We start from the raw sequence: 19,326 nt of genomic DNA, 5'->3' as shown, positions 1-19,326 counted from the left end.
TTAGTGAGGGATGTAGGGTCTAACAAAAGACTGCGTTATATTATGATTAAAAATAGACGCTAGCGATACAGTCTTTATCTTTTTGTTATGCAGCACGAACTTATTTGTAAGTATTCAAACTAAATAAACTTGATTGATAATTCACCCGCGTTCTTCCGTATCTTCCCGCCGCGTAACTGATCTCCTATGTAGTTTGGTCCGGAGGAGGAACCGTAGTTGGCAGGCAGTTGTCATGGCGCCGGTTTCAACTGCTGTATCGGTGGGAAATGGAGAGATTTAGGTGACATTGACCCTGAATGAGAGGAGGAGGCGGCATGGAGGGCTCCAGTGCGGTGTATGGCTGACAGGCCGGCTCTCTGAGACCCGCTGGTAGAGACCACTGTCTGTCATGGCTGTGGAGGGAGCAGCACATCCTCACATGAGACCCAACAAGGGGACACAGGTGAGATGTCATCTGCAGGGGGGATACATTAAAAGGGGGTTGTCCTGTCACACTGCAGGTTTTCCCCAGAAGAGGGGATAACTTGCTGATCAGGGGGGTCTAATGGTGGGACCCCCACAGATCATGAAAACGGGGTATTGTACCCCAGATGAATGGAGCGGCAGATCAGACAAGTTCCCTGCCCTCCAAATCATCTCTCTGAAACGCATGAGTTTTAGCCAACCACCTCCTAATTGCACTTTAGATGCGTTTAAAAACACGACAAAAATGGCACTTGGGAAACTGGCATGAGGGTGACAGCTGAGCACTGAGCCCTGCTATCTGTCACAGCCATAATGATGAATAGAGAGCAGCAGGGACAAGTGCCACCAGCTTCTATTCTCTTTTGGGGTACAACAGACCCCTGTTCTCATGATTTGTGCTTGGAGCCTCACAATCATCAAATTATCCCCTTTAAAGGCTCTTACTATTTCATAGGGTACTGACAAATTGATAAGATACACCATCACTTTATGATATGCGTTGGCTGGCCACACGACAGCCATTACTGGTGCTGAAAGTGAATGCAAAGGTATGTGTAATGAGTTTGTTCTTAAAGAAGGGGCTTTGTGATGTCCTTCTAAAATCAACTTTTTAATTATGCTAATGACCCTGAAAGGCTTTCTGGTTCATTATTGTTATTGATTTTTAGAAGGAAGGAGGCCATGTGATACCAATTCTAAGATTAGCACAGTCCCGGAGCCTGGATCTATGGAGCACATTTACTTTTCCGTCCCCTGGAGTTAATCGAAAGTGCTTTGTCCGCGATTCAGTAAGATCGTACCCTTCATCTGTTGCTTCCCCGCTCAGGTCCAACAGAGTTCACCTTCTTTTTAGTGGTGCATGTAACTGCATTGTCTTGCGTCACAATTTTAAAGTTAAAGGGAACCTGTCACCGCTGTTTGAAAAAAATGAAGTTGCGGGCAGGTTATAGTGCAATCTTTCTTCAGCCAATTAAAATCGCTGTGCAGAAAAGGAAAAAAAAATTACATTTATTCTCTGCCTGGTAACCAGGCAGAGAGTCTAGCGAGTCGAGGTGGGCAGATACATACTTGCTCACACCTCCTTTCCCTACATCATCCGGCTGTCGGCTGAATTATAACCGAAATGCCTACGGTGCATGCGCAGCTTTACTGCTTAGCTTAGCTTCTGCGCATGACAGCCGTAGGCATATTTGTTATAATTCCGCTGACAGCCGGATGACGTAGGGCAAGGAGGTGTGAGCAAGCCACGGGACTCGCACCAATGTATCCGCCCATCTCGACTCGCTAGTCTCTTTGCCTGGTTACCAGGAAAAGAATAAATGTTAATTTTTTTCCTTTTCTGCTCAGCGATTTTATTAGCTGAAGAAAGCTTGCCCTTATGCTATAAGGGCTCTATGGGAACCTACCCGCAACTTCATTTTTTCAAACAGCGGTGACAGGTTCCCTTTAAATCCCGCACTAGGTTCGAATCAGTCAAATCGTCTGATGGCACGCCCCCGATTTCTGTCACATGGAAGCCAGCGCAGCTGCACCAAAAAAACTATCCAGTGCGCCAAAATCCCAGCGCAGACAACTGTTAAATACCTGTGTAAGCCGTGCATTACCCGAAAAAGCCGGATAGTCCCACAAAAGTGAGCAGTGTGACCCTTAGTAAATGAGCCCCCATGTGTTTGATTTTGATGGTAGATTTCCTTTAATGACAATGAATGTTGTGTAACTGGCATAATAACGTGACTCAATCCTTGACAAAAACTGAAATTTGACCATGTTCTCAATCGGTAGTTGTCATTTTTGAATTGTACATTGAAGTTACCGCTGTCAACATAGATTTACATGAAAGAAGAGGGCAATCCTGACTTTTCTCATAGATTGCGAGCTCCTGTGAGCAGGGCCCTTATTCCTATTCATTCATCTGACCATGTTATTACCCTCTGATGTCTTATTTTGGTTGTATATGTTTCTCATGATTCTTAAAGCGCTGAAGAATATGATTGATAAAGATGAATAAAGATTTATTATAATATCATTTCTTTTCCTTTCCCCACAGCTTCAATTTAATTTAGATGTCCTAACGCACCCGACGAATCTAGCCGCCCAATACACAAACCCATCTCCCATCATAATAGAAAAGCTTTCAGCATCTCAGAATAAGTCCTTGGATAATTTAGATTCGCTCCGAGATTCCTGCTCATCTGTGTCCTTTAGTATTGTCTCTGAGGAGCGGCTGAACCTCGCTGTCCAACTTGCAAAGAGAGATGTCAGACGGAAGCATTTACATGGGAAGCTGGAATCCAAAGTACAACCCCATCCCAAACCAGGCGGGGGGTCACACAGTCCTGACAAGTCTCATAGGAAGCTGCAGAACAAAGAGCGGAAAACAATCAGCCATGAGGTGACCAGATCTGGGGCGCATGTATATGTATATACCCCAGATCGGAGCAGGATAGACATGGGTGTATCAGACTCCCCACCTACAAGGGATCCTGGTATGGGAGAAAGCCCCAAGAAAGGATTGGATCCCAGTGAGCGAGAAGTGAGGCGCCTGCAGAAGGAGCTGCATACATGCATGCAGAAAATAGAAGAACTTGCTAAGAAAGGTAAAAATGGACTATTGGATTTTTCAGAGCTGTGAACTGTTTTTACATAAATAGATAATATACAGAATATTTTCCATATGCGGCCCCTTAACAACTGCTCCATATACATAAGGAAATCTTCTCAGAGGTTTCTAAGGTTAGAAGCAAATGGTCAGCTTTTCTGTCTTTTGTGTTGAGGGTGATCCCCACTAAGTGATCCGCCTGAGGTATATGGCCTATAGACAAGGGTAGCCCTGTTGTACCCATCCGAACAACGTCCCATAGTGAGGTCCTTCCACAAACAAATCCTGCCATTTATATTTTCAGATCATCATGGAGACCTATTAGATCCGTCAGAAAAAATCCGAGGCCGGATACGGCAGCAGGAGCGAGCAGCGCGATCCGCCAGGATGCTCTATGTCTTACAGCAGCAGGTGATAAATAAAAAGCCTGTAATGTGATTTTTCTGCCTTATTAGTGGTCAGGACTTCTTCGCTTCAGGCAAATTTTATTAGTTATTTGAGGCGGGCCATTCACAATGCAAAAGCGCTACTAAATCTATAGTAAGTACGATAGCGCCACTTCATTACTTCTCTAAAAAAATAGTGCAACACTTCTGTACAATTCTTTAACTTCCTTTGACTTTAGTGTAGGAATATATACACAGACCAAGTTGTAATGATCTGAAGTCCCACTAAAAGGGGTTGTCCACACATAACCGCTGTAACTTCTGATTCTAGTAAGTCATGTAAGGAGTGGAGGTCACAGATGAGGCCGGTGATTTCAGCAGCATGTTACCAACAATCTGATTTTGATGGCCAGGGATGGAACAGTGGAGTCAAGCTACTTGCTTTGTAAACGTTGTGTTTTAGATTTACAGGCACACTTTTCTGCATTTTAGTCCACTAAAATCAAGTCTCCTTCATTGAGCCCATAGAATAATATATCAAAGTAGCAATTGGCCAGCTCTTTGAATCATACAGAATATGAGTATACAATGTCTTCTTGCTTTGGTTGTGTGTTCACTGGTATTGGACCAGGATAAAATAGGAGCTAAAGTAAGATAGTTGTATTATTGCGGTGTATAAATTTCTGCACCTTCTAATTTGTCTTGTTCAGAAAATGCCATATAGCCAATTGTAATTCAATAAAAAATAAGGGTAACAGTATACATTGGATATGTTGCTGACTATTGTATAATGTTTCCATTTCACGTTAAATAGGTAAAAGAAATTCAAGAAGATTTAGAGAAGATCAGCCCTCAGAAAATCAAACACACAAAGAAGGTAAAGATATAGCACAATATTGTGTCACTACCGATGGTCCTATACATAAGATATGTTAGACACTGATTTGACCAACCGCTATTCCTTCTAATACCCTTATATCCATGCATGCTCAGCTTGGCCGAGTGTGCATGTTTACAGAGGGTAGGAATCCGCTGCCAAAGACCTTGGTAGCAGATTATTTCTTTGTAACGTGAAGGAACTGGTTGATTCATCTGCCAACATTGGTAACTTGCATCCACAGCGGAAGGTAATCTTCTTCCGTAAGTTTTGTGTCCTAGTAAGGCTACATTCACACCACATTTAATGGATACCTTAATGTATGTTCAGCGTAGACACCGGGAGCTTACTGGCATTTACGCTAAATATACCCATAGACATATACAAAAAGGATGCCTCCGTCTCTCTAGTATATATATGTTGCAAGTTACAGAAAATACAAGATGAAAAGATGTAGCCCATATTAGCCTATGGGGAACGTATGCACTTATTGCATCCACCCCCGGCCTCCACAAAGTGAATGCCCAGGGATCACTACTCATCACTACTTTCAGGGAGAATGGGAGGAACAGGCCGATTTGTCCCACTCTATGTCCTAACCCTCCTTTTTAAGGATATCTTGAGGATCCGCTTAAAGTATCCTAATGGAGGGCTAAAACATAATGTAAATGTAGCAAAAAATACTAATGCAAACAAAAAAACATGTGAATGTGTAATGTGAATGTAGCAAAAAAAAAAACAAGCTGGGAATTGGCCCTAACAGTAAAGTGCACTCCTGTGGTCAAAATTTGGGAGTTTTCTTCCCATACCCAGACATTGTTGGGGATGTCCAGTATGTGCCACTTTAATGCTTTGAATAAGTTTCCTATTTTCTCTGTAATATTTTGATATTGTAAAATAGGGACATACAACTATTGTCTTTTTATTGCAGTCTCGTGCCATGTCTAGACTGGCAGCTGTTCACCGTGGAGCCATTCGTGCCCTGCAGATGTTCATCTCTCAGCTGAGTGAACGTGGCGAGCAGCAGATTCCTTCTCTCTACAAAGATCTGGGACACCTCATCCGTCAGTTATCCCTGTGCACCGCAAAGCTTGGGACTGGAAGTGATCCGGCTGCATCTAAGCTTATTATCTCTATTCTCCAGCAAGTCGAGGTAACTGAGGGTGGCCATTGTGTAGGGGGGAAACTCTGAGCATTGTTAATGGTCCACACAAGCAGCACAGATCTTCAGTTTGGACTGTTTCTTCAAAAATATACATATACTGGACTTCGATTTGCCAAATTTTCATATTTTCTTCTCCACTTAGGACTTGGATGTACTTCTTGAAGCTAAAATGTCTGCAGATGCAAGACAGTCTTTGGCAGATACATCCACAAGTAGGTCTCCACCTGCTGTAAAGGTTTCCAAAAATAGTGAATCACCTGTGAGAGATGGTCATTACCCCCAGCCTGTTCAGAAGCAAAAAGATCCTCGGGAGGAGAAGCGAATACGTGTGAATAGACGTCTTGTGGCTGGTAAGTGATATATATTCTCCTCCTTTATAGACCTTGTAGTCTGCTTTATACTTCGGATGAAAAACTGGTAATTTTTCTGCAATTGTATTTACCTCTATTCACGCTGGTTTTCCCATACTGGATACATAATGAACACCACAAGTGTTGTACCACAATTGTTATAATATAACAAACCTTGTTTTCATATGATGGAATCTGTCTGTTGCTGTCATCACTTCCATCGTTTTGATGGATGTGGCCTGGTGTGGGGCTATTGTTGTTGCCAATACTGTGGTTAGAGCCTATTACAGCAATGTGAACAGGGTCCTACAAGTGTTTAGCTCTGTAAGTGTTCTCAATTGTATTTGAATATAACATATGGTAAGTAATTTCCACTAATAATAAACCTTACCAAAGTATATAAATGTCCCAAATAGGGTCTCCGTGGGCCACATGACTTACTGTCTCCAAGTCCATTAACTGGTTACTGTATCTCTCCTGTGATAACCACACCAATGTCCTTGGCAAGCCCCTCAGGCCAGAGACATTGGAAGGGGTATTACAGAATGGGGCATACAGCAACCAGTGCATGGACACAGGAAGTGCCGTCCTGGGATATGGGTGACCTTATTAGGATATTGTACTTATCTTCATAATTTTTCTTATTAGTGGCCAAAACCCTAACCTTGTAAATGAGACTAGAAGATCCTAAAATGTGCTTCTAATACTGGATGAAACTTTACCTAAAACTTTAAAACATTCTTATAACGTTACACCAACTATTACATCAAATTGATGACCCATCACAAATCGATAACATTTTCCATACTTTGAGGATATAAGGAGATATGTATAGTCCACAATCACAGCCTACATGTTAGTTGTGGCATCTAGTGAGAGATTTTATTGTTTAGTCCAGGACAAATTTGCTCTTTGCTCCATTGATTTCTGTGGGAGATGGCTTCTATGAGGACTAATGGTGGCAGCACCAGGGGAGTCGCGGTTCCCTGTTTTGTTGATCACCAGTGGTCCCAGCAGTTGGTCCTACTGTAATTAGACTTTTGTAAATGTCTTTTTTTTTTATGATAAAAACCCTGTTTGCTTGCCACACATGTCAGAATGTCCAAATAAAGTCAAAAGCTCTTGTAGCAGACTAAAACTAAAATACTACTCACAGGATAATAAAAGGGGAAAGTTATTAGCCTCCAGAGTGAAAAAACTGGCGCAAAAAAATAAAATCCCTAGCATCCTACAACCAGACAAAAAATCCTCTCACTAAGAGGTATAGCCAATGCTTTCAAGGACTATTATAGCGCCTTATATAATCTAGAAAAAGACCCGGATATTTCAGCTCCTTCTCAGAAAGACATCGATGCTTGGGGGACTTAAATTACCAAAGCTGTCTACGGAGCAGTTACAGAGGTTGAATGACCCAATAACATGCTCAGAAATTAATATTACAATTAAAAAGATGCCCAAGAATAAGGCACCAGGACCCGACGGATATGCCAATGACTACTACCATAAGTATGCGGATATTCTTGCTCCAAGATTGGAGGTTGTGTTCAATAAAGCCATGAAAGAAGGCAACTTCCCAATAGATATGTTGAGAGCCACAATCACGACGATTCCTAAACTGGGTAAAAATCCAGAGGAAATCCAGAACTATAGACCTATATTCCTATTAAATGGGGACATTAAACTTTACGCTAAAATAATAGCCACCCGGTTGATGAAGGTTACACCAGATCTTGTCAGAGACGACCAGACGGGGTTCACCCCGGGGAGACAGGCCCCAGACAACACGCGTAGGATTATCTCGTTAATGCAGTATTGTGAAAAAAAAACAGATACCATCCGTGTTTGTAACGATGGACGCAGAAAAAGCGTTCGATCGTGTTAGCTGGATATATGCCTTTTCGGCTCTCAAAAAATTTGGTTTCACAGGTCCGATCCTCTCTGCTATAAAAGCGCTTTACTCAAACCCTAATGCCCAAGTGTTAGTCAATGGGGTGCTATCAAGATCCTTCCAGTTAACCAATGGAACAAGGCAAGGGTGCCCTCTATCCCCGACCTTTTTCAATTTATCTATAGAACCATTGGCGGAAGCAATCAGGTCCAACAATAGTATAGAGGGTATAAAGGTGGGGAAAGAATCACATAAGCTTGCCTTATTCGCAGACGATGTGATTTTGATGCATACGAACCCTATGTCGTCTTTGACAAATTCACTGAACCTGCTAAAAGATTTTGGGGCAATATCACTCTACAAATTAAACGCCTCCAAAACGCAAGTGCTTCCGCTAGCCATGCAGAAGGAAGAGATCACTCTACTGAAACAAAAATTTCAGTTAGACTGAAGATCTGATACCATAGATTACTTGGGGGTCAAGTTGGCGTACCCCACCTCAGACTTATTCAAACATAACTTCCCTGAATTGCTGAGAAATACAGCCCGAGAATTAGAGGATTATACAAAAGTTATCACCTCATGGTTTGGGAAAATAGCATTCTATAAGATGATGATTTTGCCTAAATATCTGTATCTATTTCGAACTCTCCCGATAACATTACCAAACTCTTTCTTGTCACAAGCCAGGAAACAAATGTATAGATTTATATGGCAAGGTAAGAAACCAAGAACTTCCATGTCTATCATGACAAAACACAGACTAGCAGGTGGGCTGGGAGTCCCCAACTTAGAGGACTACCATTAGTATGTATTGTAGCTCAACTGGCACACTGGTGGAACTCAAACAGGGAGAAAGCATGGGTCCGGTTAGAACTAGCCCTAACTAAATCCACATCACTGAGGAACAGACTGATATCGGGATTATGGAACCTGAAACCCCCCCATTCTGACATGCACACAATACAGGCCTCAGACAAGAGTTGGTCGTGCTTTAAGAGCAGAACAAAAAACCTGACCAAACTCCCATTGCAGGACATACCTATTGAATTTCTAGAAGAACAGATTGAGGATTTAAATTTGAAGCAGTGGAGGGCCAAAGCGATGACATCTATTTACGACTTAAAACCAGACGTACGTAAGTTAGAAATGCAGCACCTTAAAGAAAAAGTCAGAGTTAACGACTTTTTCGCATCTCTACCATCTTGCTATGAATAACGATCTTTTAAAAGCATGGACAAATAGGGACGGTAAAACAAAGGGTATAACCAAAATATACAATAACTTAGAGGACAAGAATCTCCTAATTTTGAACAAACCAATGGAAAATTGGAGTAGGGATCTCCACATACACATCTCAGAAGCAGAATGGAGACACGCTCTTAAAGATATCTATGCCACATTCCGTTGCACGCAATTTCAGGAGGCAGCTATCAAAACCATGATGAGATGGTACTACACTCCGTCCAGGCTACATCTCATATACCCATCCTCCTCACCCAAATGTTGGAGGGATTGTGGACACATGGGCTCACTCATTCACATATTATGGAAGTGCAAAAAAATCTCCCCTCTATGGGCACAAACAAGCTCAATGATCTCCTCCCTACTCCACAGACCCTTTGTTCTAACCCCTAAAACAGCGCTATTACTGATAGATCTGAGGGCACTCAAACCAGATCAAAGAATGGTGGTGGGCCATTTGCTGATTGCCACCAAATTGGCTATTACTCGTCATTGGAAACAGGAGGGATGTCCCCCCATTTCAGAGGTAATAGATATCATGAACAACACTTATGCATATGAACGAGCTTTGGCACTCGGTTTCAAGCGGTCCACTACATTCCAAAAAAATTGGGCGATATGGTCCTCCTCCCCATACTGTCTTAACTAATCAGAATTAAGAACTAAGTATGGTCTCCAAAACAGGTCACACACACCAGAAGGAAAAGAGCAGTGAAGTCAGGATTATTACAGGTCACCCGATCGGTTAGATTGGAATTTCTTAAAGTTTGTTTATTCGGTTGAATTCAGAGTAATAGCATATACTATACTTATCTCAACTCTGCATATGTAAAACAACGCCAATCCGGACTGAGTTTCACAACTGTGATGAAATACCAGGAGAAGGAAATGAGAACAAAATCAACAGGAGAGTTGTTATCCTCCAGTACCCCCTAAGGTGGATCCGGATTTAGGTGAACTATGTATGAAAGATATTTACAAATCAACAAGAAATTATTTAAAACAAGATTTCTAGTGTTAAACAATGAGCTTATGGTTATGTAATGTTCTACCGACTGTGTTCGGATTATTGTTGTAGGCTGGTCGCCTACGAGTTGTTATTCTTTGTGTAATAAGTAAAAACCAATAAAAAGTTTAAAAAAAAAAAAAAGCTCTTGTAGCAGCATGGCTGGTAGCTAGGTCAGAATTTGGACACATTTGTGAATTTTGCAAGACTGAGTAGGCAATGTAAAATGTAACGTTTATTGCCTAATTGATATATTTTAAAAAAATCCGTTGTATTAATGCAGCAATTTGATAACTTGTCCCAGATGATGGGCAACATTGTGTAATGCAAAACTCACTCTGACATTGAAGACTGCGACCTATATCATCTCTGTTCCAATATTCGTTCTACAGACGACCCTCCTGAAGCAGAATCTAACCTGCCGCAGCAACCACCATCTCCTCCAGAAAGGCGAGCGGCTCTGAGGTCAGGACTGGAAGCGTTAATCCAAGCTGGACGCCTGAGGGGGTTAAACAGAAGTGGTGTGGGGCAGAGCAAAAGCAAAGGAGTGCTGATTCCTCAGAAACCCAAGGTATAAAATGTTGTTGCTTGCTAAACGGGTCTTTTTTTTTAGGTTAAAAAAAATTATCTAGTTTTAAAGAAGGCATCATTGGTGTGCAGCTGATGCTGGCTGGCTGTGTTTGTAGACTACAGCTTCACCAAACTTTGACTTCGGTCATCTTTGGTATCTGTTTCCTGATGCTGTTTACACGCACGCACACACACACACGTCACTAGTGCCACCAGTGCCTGACATGTGGGCGTGTACCTGCTTGTCTAAAATATTTTTTCTGTCATATTTATGTACTGTTTCTCCAAAAAATAAGCTAGCTAGACTTTTCAGCCACAACACATCTTTAGAACCGCAGCGTCTATAAAACCAGTTCTGATGTAATTTTAAAAAGGGAAACCCCCATTGGTCTTACAGACCCAGAGATATACACTGCTAAAGATAGAAGTCCGGAGCGTGAATTACATATTCAGTTCGCACTTCCCAGATGTAATTTTAACAGTGGATATCTCTGTCTGAATATCATAAGTACAGTGGCCGAGATTTATCTGAAGTGTCGGAGCAGAACTGTTCTAGTTGCCCATGGAAACCAATCAGAGCTCAGCTTTTACTGTTGTAAAGAAATAAAAGCTGAGCTCTGATTTGTTGCAGTGAGCAACTAGAACAGTTCTGCTCTCAGACACGTCTGTGCTTTTAGATGCCATGGTTGAGAGGATATCGCAGTTTGTAGTCTGCCCCTTCCAGCCGGTCAGAGGAGATACATGGACAAGAGAGGCTCATGTAAGGAAAGTAATATTACTAGACGTGAGAAATCGGGAGCCAATGGTTCTAAAGGCAGTAGTCTCAAGAAGTTCACAGTGTAATTCAGGGTTTGGAGAATCATGATGATGATGATATACAAGGGGAAGATATAATTATATTTGAAGACCCTGTTTAATTTCCAAAGAGACACGGTATAGGCACGTGTATATAATATATATTGCTTTGCAAGGTTACTGACAACCCATATGGGGCAGTAGAATTGAAAGTGAGGGAGAGCACATCAAAATCTCCAATATGGACCTATCACCTGAGGACTACCAATACATTTGCCTCTGTGTAGTACTGACTATTGGAGGCTGTAGTGTTTTATAACATCCTGATACATTCTTGCAGTTTTATTGAATGTAAGATAAGTCGTATTCTACTCCTTTCCATCTAGGGTTTCCGGCCACCTCAAAAGATCGACCCATCCCAAAGGACACGATTTCAGCAGAAAACGGTGTCGTTCAAACTGAAAGAGAATCGTCCAGTTGTCAAAGAGAAGAAAATTCCTTGGGTACCACCCAACCCAACATCTCCTTCACCCTCCCCAAAAAGGTTTGTAATGAAAGTAGATATGAACATACAGTTACACTGACCATAGACATAAAGTACTACACATAAACCACATAAGAACCCATGGAGGTGCTATAAACACTGGCTGAAATAAATCCAGTGGGAAAACCAGAAACCCCTCTACAAAGGCCCACATTTCCAAAGAACAGTGCAGTCTGTACTATGTGCAGTTTGCCTGTGTAGTGTGCAGGGGGCGCCAGATTCAGGATTTCTTAAATACCTGTGCAAGCAGTTTGCACTTGAAAGAATGTGCAAATTCCAACAGGAAACTTGAGCACGGCTCTTAGTAAATGTGGGGCAATGTCTTGTAAGGAGATTTGAGTGACAGGTCCACTATGAGCCCGGCCCCTAAATTCATAGAGTTCCTGAAGATGCCCAGTACTTTGCTTGGCTAGCATGGGCACTCTCCTAGACGATCATGGAGATACCCGAGCATTGTGCTCAGAAATGTCTGATGCTCCCATAATATTGAAGGCTCTAGAAAGACTTATGTTTCACCTGCTGCTCCATCTATTAGTGGGAATCGTAACCCTGTTTTTGTGGTGGGTGGCGGTTCCAGCTGTCAAATCCTATTGATCATATTGTTATACCCTATTTTATAGGTAAAGTCTAACCATCCAACTAACCTGCAGAATTTGCCTGTGTTTAATTCACAGCAAATACCACTAGATTTTAGATTTTGAGTGTTCTTTGCTGTCGCAGCTTTCTTTTTTTTTCCCCTCTCTCTCTTTTATGACGATTATATAGAAATACTAATGCTCATTCAAGGAACGTAAAGTCGGTGATTAAAGAAGATGATCAGGTTTTGTCATTTATTCCTTTACATAATGGAGACCCATGCGAGAATCTAACATTGTTCTCAATTTAGGGTGAGCTGGAACGTGGAAACCAAAAGTTTTAACGCGTCTCCATCTAAGAAAGTGGATCAAAGCGATTCTTTACGGAGAAAGGAAGCTGAAAAAGAGGACAAGGAAAATGAAAACTCCAGGTAACTGCATTTTCTTATCACGTAGCATCTGTATTGTTAAAGAAATCTACCATCAAAATCAAGCGTGATAAACACTCATAGATCCAGATATTGCGCCTTCTTCCTCCAGCACCCTGTTCTCCACTGAAGTTGTCCAGTCAGTTAATTTATGGACATCATCTCTCACCAATAGGATCTCCTCCTTGAAGCTCCCCACTTGCCCTGTCAGTTTTACTACAGTTTTGCATCAACATTGGCTAATGTAGACTCTGTGATTTCCAGCTCCGCATGGGCCTCTCTTGTGTTCACTCTCTTTCCTCTCTATCGGCCCTTTTTTTTTTCCTCATGTCTTCTGCTACATGTGAACCTGGTGCATCCGCATCTTTTCTAATTTTACTTTTAAAGCTACTCTGTCACCGGCTTTTACCTCACCCCCCCCCCCCCCCCCCCTCAGGTTGGGTATGAAATGTTGAATGTTTAATTTCCTCTTAAATGTGAACTCTCAACCGTTTACCTATTAAAAAAAAAATCTCCTTCAAAGTAATGTAAAAATAAGCAGAGAAGAGTCATATTTGCTTGAGATGAGTCCAGTTTAGAAGCTACAGGAGCATTTTTTTTTGTATGGGAATTAAAATGAGATTCCCTTACTTTGCTGGAAAAAAAGTGACAGATTTTCTACAGTTTTTGAGTAAATTAATTTACTAAAATTAGTTTTTTTTTAATGACAAAAATAATCTTTCTTAAGGTATGGTCAGTTAAAAGTTTTGACTTTCTTTTACAAAGGTTGGCTTGGCTGGAATCTGAAACTTCAAGACGATTGCAACAACTTGACAATCTCTACCGGGAAGAAATAGCCCATTTACGGAATCTGAGGTGAGGGAGAGGGGTAGAAGGTAGAGGAGTTTGGGGGGGGGATAATAGGATAAGTTGGGCTGGGTAGGTAGAATTTTCCCTGTCATGTGACAGCACAGTGTCCGATCTCCTGATGTTTTTACATGTATCATATTTACAGAATTTTATGAGATTTTTTCCCTTCCTTATTGTACAGGGAAGAGGCACATGCTGTACCATATGGACACTATACAAGGACAGCTAGACGCCAGGTAGGATATAGCGTTCAGTGCTTCTCTATAAGTATCTGTTATACTGCAAACTGCTTTACTCCTAGTCTAATACTTTCAGCTGGAGGAGGACGTGTTCTCTAAGAAGGAAGCGGATGACGGTCTGCAGGAACCCGGCCTGAGCAGCAAGGCGAACACGCACAGCCTCCAACAGCCTGATAGTGACCTGGACGCCATGATCCAGAGAATGGAGGAAATGGAGGTAAGGTTAATCGTGTTTTAATAACAAGTTTCACCTAGAGAACGAATATATACAGATGGCAGATTTGGACCGTATTCAAAGCTCTGGCTTCCATTGGTGCCATAGATTTTTCGCATCCACCCTTTTCCGCACGATTTGAGGACATCCACACTCCTTTGCTGTAAGGCTTCATTCACACTGCCGTATGGGGCACGTATATATACGGCCGACATATAAACACCGTATATACGTCCCCCATAGACGGCAATGGGTGCACAGCGCCGTACATAGTGGCACTGTAGTATTCCGTGGCCGGGAGAAAGATGGGACATGTCCTATCTTTCCCTGGAATACGGCTCCATGCACCATATATCACTACGGCGGGCACACGTTAGTGTGAATATAGCCTTAAAGGGGTTCTCTCAAGTATGATTGTTTTCCCTATCCACTCGATGGGGGATAACAATCCGATTAGTTGGGACCCAACAGTTCTCACTAATTGAATGAAGCGGCATTCATCCTCCGGCATTCTCCTAGAAAGTGAATGAGAGTGTGAGCCGGATGTGATCCCATCCTGCTGCTCCATCACACAGTGAAGTGCAAGGGTCTGTTCTTGTGATCGGAGTGGGTCCTATGAGATGGACACCCACTGGTCAGATCACCTCATAGGTGCATGGCTCTATCGCAGAGAGTAATAAGATATAGATTGTAAGTTGTTGTGAGCAGGGCCCTCATTCATATTAGTTCATCTGACCGAGTTATTGTCTGTATATGTAACCCATGATCTGTACAGCGCTTTTGAATATGATGGGGCTATATATAGATTTATTATAATTATATTTGTGTTATGTTAAACCGTACCCCTGTCACCCATCACATGACCATGGACAAATTCAATTAGTGAAGCTCCCTATAGGAATGGATACAGAAAGTATATTGGAAGATCATATATCTTTTCAAATCCCATCTCTTCTGAGCAGTGAAAATTACATTGTGTTCACGTTAGGACCTCATCCACCTCATTACTGATAACTTGTCTCATAGTAACAAGTGGAATTTGTAATAATTGTCCATTTAACCCTTAGAAATACCAGGAAGCGGTTCGGCAGCGATTCACTCGGATAGTATATTCTGACCCGGATTTCTGGGCAGAGGAAGAGAAAGGTTTGTAGAATGATGCATTTTATTGCTTTGTGTTTATTGTCATTCTTCAAATCTGTGTTTTTATTATTTGGATGTTTCATTACAGAGAGAAATTATACAGTCGTAGGCGAGAGACCTCTATCCCCCCACCCCATTAGGATCACAAAGCCTGTAGGACGGCGGGAGCCGGAGGTGGACATTCTGCTTGAGGAGCCATATGAAGGAGAGTAAGTGTTGGGAACCACCCTGATATATATTGTACTGTACCTGGCACACGGGATGTCTGCCCCCATCCTATTTTATTGCAACATAGGATACAGATTCAGCACCTTGTAGGGTCTGTTTTTTATACTGCTTTGTAGTATTACTGTGTTTACAATATATTGTTATGCAGGGGTGTAATTGGGAGAGGCAGGGCCCCATAGCCAACTTCTGAATGGAGCCTCCTACCCCTTCTGGAAATCTACCTATTTATGTACACTCACAGGTCTGTCCCAGTAGCTGCATATAATGTGGCCTGTTCTATTAATATTATGATGGACAATGTGCAGCATAATAAGTATATAATGGTGCACATCCTCCCATTATTTAGAATGTTAGTCAGATGCCGGGGACCCCTGCCCCTTTGGGCCCCATAGTTGTTGGGCCCCTGTAGTTACGCCCCTTTTATTTCATGTCTGTCTCAAGGCCAAGATTGAATACAAAAGAGTTTTTGAAAACTTGGTGTAAGAATTGGATATTATCATTTTATGCAATCACAAAAATATTCTATGAATTTTATTTATGTATTAAAGGAAATCTACCATCAAAATCCGTCATGAAAAAACCAGGGGAACTTTCTCATAGATCTAGGCACTGTAACTGTAGTGATCTTCTTATATTTGTCACACTGCCTGGATGTATGAGTAAGTGTCCCTGGTTTATCGTGATGGATTTTGATGGAAGATTTTCTTTTAAATAAGATTTGTATTACTTGCAGTGACTTTAGGTTAGACTCTCATCCTAAAACATGTGCTTGGACCATGAACAAAGGACTGTGTGGTGGTCATAGACTGAACAGGACTCTAAGCATCCTACTGATATATGATGCATAGAGTTGCCACAAAACCTCCAGACAACAGCATCATTCTGAGAATATGATTACAGTTTGGCACTGTTAGCGCAAAGGATTCCTTGCATCATATACTACTATGATATATATATAAACTGGAATCCAGCCAGCCCACAGTCCATGATTTACGGACTCAACATGATCTAATTTGGCCTAAAAACTGATGTATTTGGGCTGCGCGGTGGCTTAGTGGTTAGCGTTACAGCCTTGCAGCGCTGGGGACCTAGGTTCAGCTCCTAGGTTCAACCTCTGCAAAGAGCTTGTATGTTCTCTGTGTTTGCGTGGGTTTCCTCTGGTTTCCTCCCAAAACATACTGGTCGGGTGATGAGATTGTGAGCCCCCTTGGGGACAGGGACCGAGTTGGCAAGCTCTGTGCAGCGCTGTGTAATCTGTGTGCGCTATATATACTGTGGAGTGAGTGGTGTCCTCTCTCCACTTCTGTGGGGCTTCAGAGAATTCCTCCCATAGAAGACAATGGAGACATACAGGCAGACGTTTCCCTGCCGACCGCAGATGTGAGACCTGCATCACAGGACCTTTGGTCACCATACGGTTGGATTTGGGTCCTTGAGGTTTTTTGTTTTTTTTCATCAAAAACTTGTATGTAGTGGGATTATTAAACACATACATCAAAAAATATAAGAGAAAAAAACATTTTCAAAATAAAAATTAAAAACTCAGAAAGCGGATTGGGTTTTGATGTTTTATGGGTGAACATAGAAGGGAGGTAAATGTGTCCCAAAGCTTTGATCCTACAATACATGGTGGTGGGTATTTGTAATTATTAGGAGATTTTGTCATTTATTTGTTGTTTTTTGTTTTTTTGTTTTTTTACTACAGTTCACTACAAATACACAAAGACGAGTTGGCTCGCCGCTCTCCTTACCACTTTATTCAACGTCCCCCAGAGAGCACCAAAGGGCTCTTGCGTCTGTCTGTCCCCTCACAAATGCTGCAGAATATTCACAATTATAACCAGAACTTTGACCGACACCTTAGACTGACGTCCCATGAGGAAGTGGGAGATTTCAACCCATGGCACATCACAGAGAGGTAAAGGGGTACCTTTAGCGGTTTTGACCATACAAGCTGTAGACTGTGTTCAGTAGTAGTCCTGGCTCTAGCTAGTAGTAGCCAGACCTTTGTGTTTCTTGTTAGTAGCAGCAGGATTGTGAAAAATGCATTTATATTCCAGGATTATAGCTGGACTTTGGAGCTCTGTGTTCTACTCTGCATCCTCATTGCTCCCCAGCTGCTCCCTTCTGCTGTAATAATTACCAAAAGCCTGCTACATCTCTTACTCAGAGCAGAGGGGAGGAGCTGCGCTGTGTTCAGTGAAGAGAGCTCACACAGCAGTGCACCAGAGTTGTCCAGCTGCAATGCTGGAGTGTAAATGGGGCATGATTGCGATAGGAATGCAGACTTGTACCCTAACAAAAAGAAGTAATATAGTGTGACTCCCCTTTAATTCAATTATTGAATAGATCCCCCTCACTCCTGTAAGTGACAATGACTATTATTTTGCAGCCTGGCGGAGGATCTGATAGAGGACGCCCTCGGTGAGGTGGCGGCAGAACTACAGGACCTGTGCGAGGGCTACGCAGAAGCTGTCTTCACATCAGAGTTCATGAAACCTGCAGGAAACGAGTCTGAAAATGTTTAAGGAACCGGGATTATTGCAATTAATTTTTTACATATTTATTTTTATCAAATAGATTCTTTTTATCTGGAATTTTGTGAACAGTGGAAGTTTTTAAGCATAATTTGTATGGGCAGTCTTTTTATCATCTTACATGGGAACTTGAAGGGAACTGACAAACCTGCTGAATGGTGAAGATTTTGCCAAAACCTGCAGCGCAAACTGACCCGCCGTGGGTTTACCCCTTGTCTTTAATACAAAGCAGCGAAACACCTCACAATAATGGCAGTAATAACATAGCAAGAGGCCAATTTCATGAATGTCCATGAAGAAGGAAACTGTAGTGTCTTCCATTTTTATTTAACTGCTTGAAGATTTTACTATGGTACTTTGCAAAAAGTAATGTGAATAGAGAAGAGTCATATTTGCCTGAGACGAGCCCCTTTTAGATGCTGATGGGGGAGCTTCTGTTCAGATGCCCCTATCTTTGGATCTATAGTATCTAGAAACTTGGTGTCCTATTAAAGATAAGAATCTCATCTTTCAGTTTACATCAGGCTTATGGTTCTGCAGAATAGGGGATGTAGTCTAAAGAGAGAGTCAGGTAAACGAGCTGTTCCTACCCGTTACTTTAGCTGTCTGTATCTCTGATTCTGTAGCTCACAAAACCGCAAGCCTGATACAATCTGAAAGATGAGATTCCTATCTTTAATATGACACTAGCTGGCTTCTAGGTGCTGTAGCAGGTTCTATTAAATGGCTCATCTTAGAGGAACAATCTAGATCAAATGGGGTTGTGCTGGTGTGACTCCCAACATTTGAGGGGAGGATATTGAACCCTTTGTCTCATATAGACATAACTATGTTTACCCTTGAGGTGCCATGCTGCCAGTGGGTATAAAGTTATTTCCATTGGATGCTGGAGACACTCTATCACACATGTCCTACTGTAGGTAACCTCTGGCTATAAGCTTATAGGCACCGCCTGGTTGTCTGGCAGTTTGTTACTGACTGATAACTCCTTTGTATTTGGGTTATACCATAGTATTATATGGTCCACAGATCACATTCTAAAGTTTACAAAGAGGGACTGCAGAAAGTGTAGTAAAGTAAGGGAAAAAGAGAATGTCACTTCGCATAATAAGAACTATACAAATATTTGCTATAGATTAAAGGTAGTAACTTCTTTTATAGTTCATTTGCCAGATAAATTCCAGCTAATACTTTTTACCTCATGCTGTTAATGTAGCACGTGT

The 19,326-nt window shown here is 41.9% G+C and overlaps 1 protein-coding gene across 1 annotated transcript; it reads left to right on the top strand.

Moving 5' to 3' along the window:
* Window positions 1–176: 176 nt before the first annotated feature.
* Window positions 177–18,163, top strand: KIAA0753 (KIAA0753 ortholog). Its single transcript, XM_072138219.1, has 16 exons — window positions 177–442; window positions 2,513–3,062; window positions 3,369–3,475; window positions 4,265–4,327; window positions 5,259–5,480; window positions 5,635–5,842; window positions 10,374–10,552; window positions 11,733–11,890; window positions 12,777–12,896; window positions 13,659–13,748; window positions 13,924–13,978; window positions 14,058–14,198; window positions 15,263–15,341; window positions 15,427–15,547; window positions 17,272–17,484; window positions 17,959–18,163. The coding sequence occupies exons 1-16, from the start codon at window positions 389–391 to the stop codon at window positions 18,092–18,094; spliced, it is 2,496 nt and encodes an 831-aa protein (XP_071994320.1). The 5' UTR covers window positions 177–388; the 3' UTR covers window positions 18,095–18,163.
* The last annotated feature ends 1,163 nt before the right edge of the window (window positions 18,164–19,326 follow it).

This window comes from Engystomops pustulosus, chromosome 2, assembly GCF_040894005.1.
Source record: "Engystomops pustulosus chromosome 2, aEngPut4.maternal, whole genome shotgun sequence".
NCBI classification, from domain to species: Eukaryota; Metazoa; Chordata; class Amphibia; order Anura; family Leptodactylidae; genus Engystomops; species Engystomops pustulosus.
This window is presented reverse-complemented; position numbering and strand designations above follow the sequence as displayed.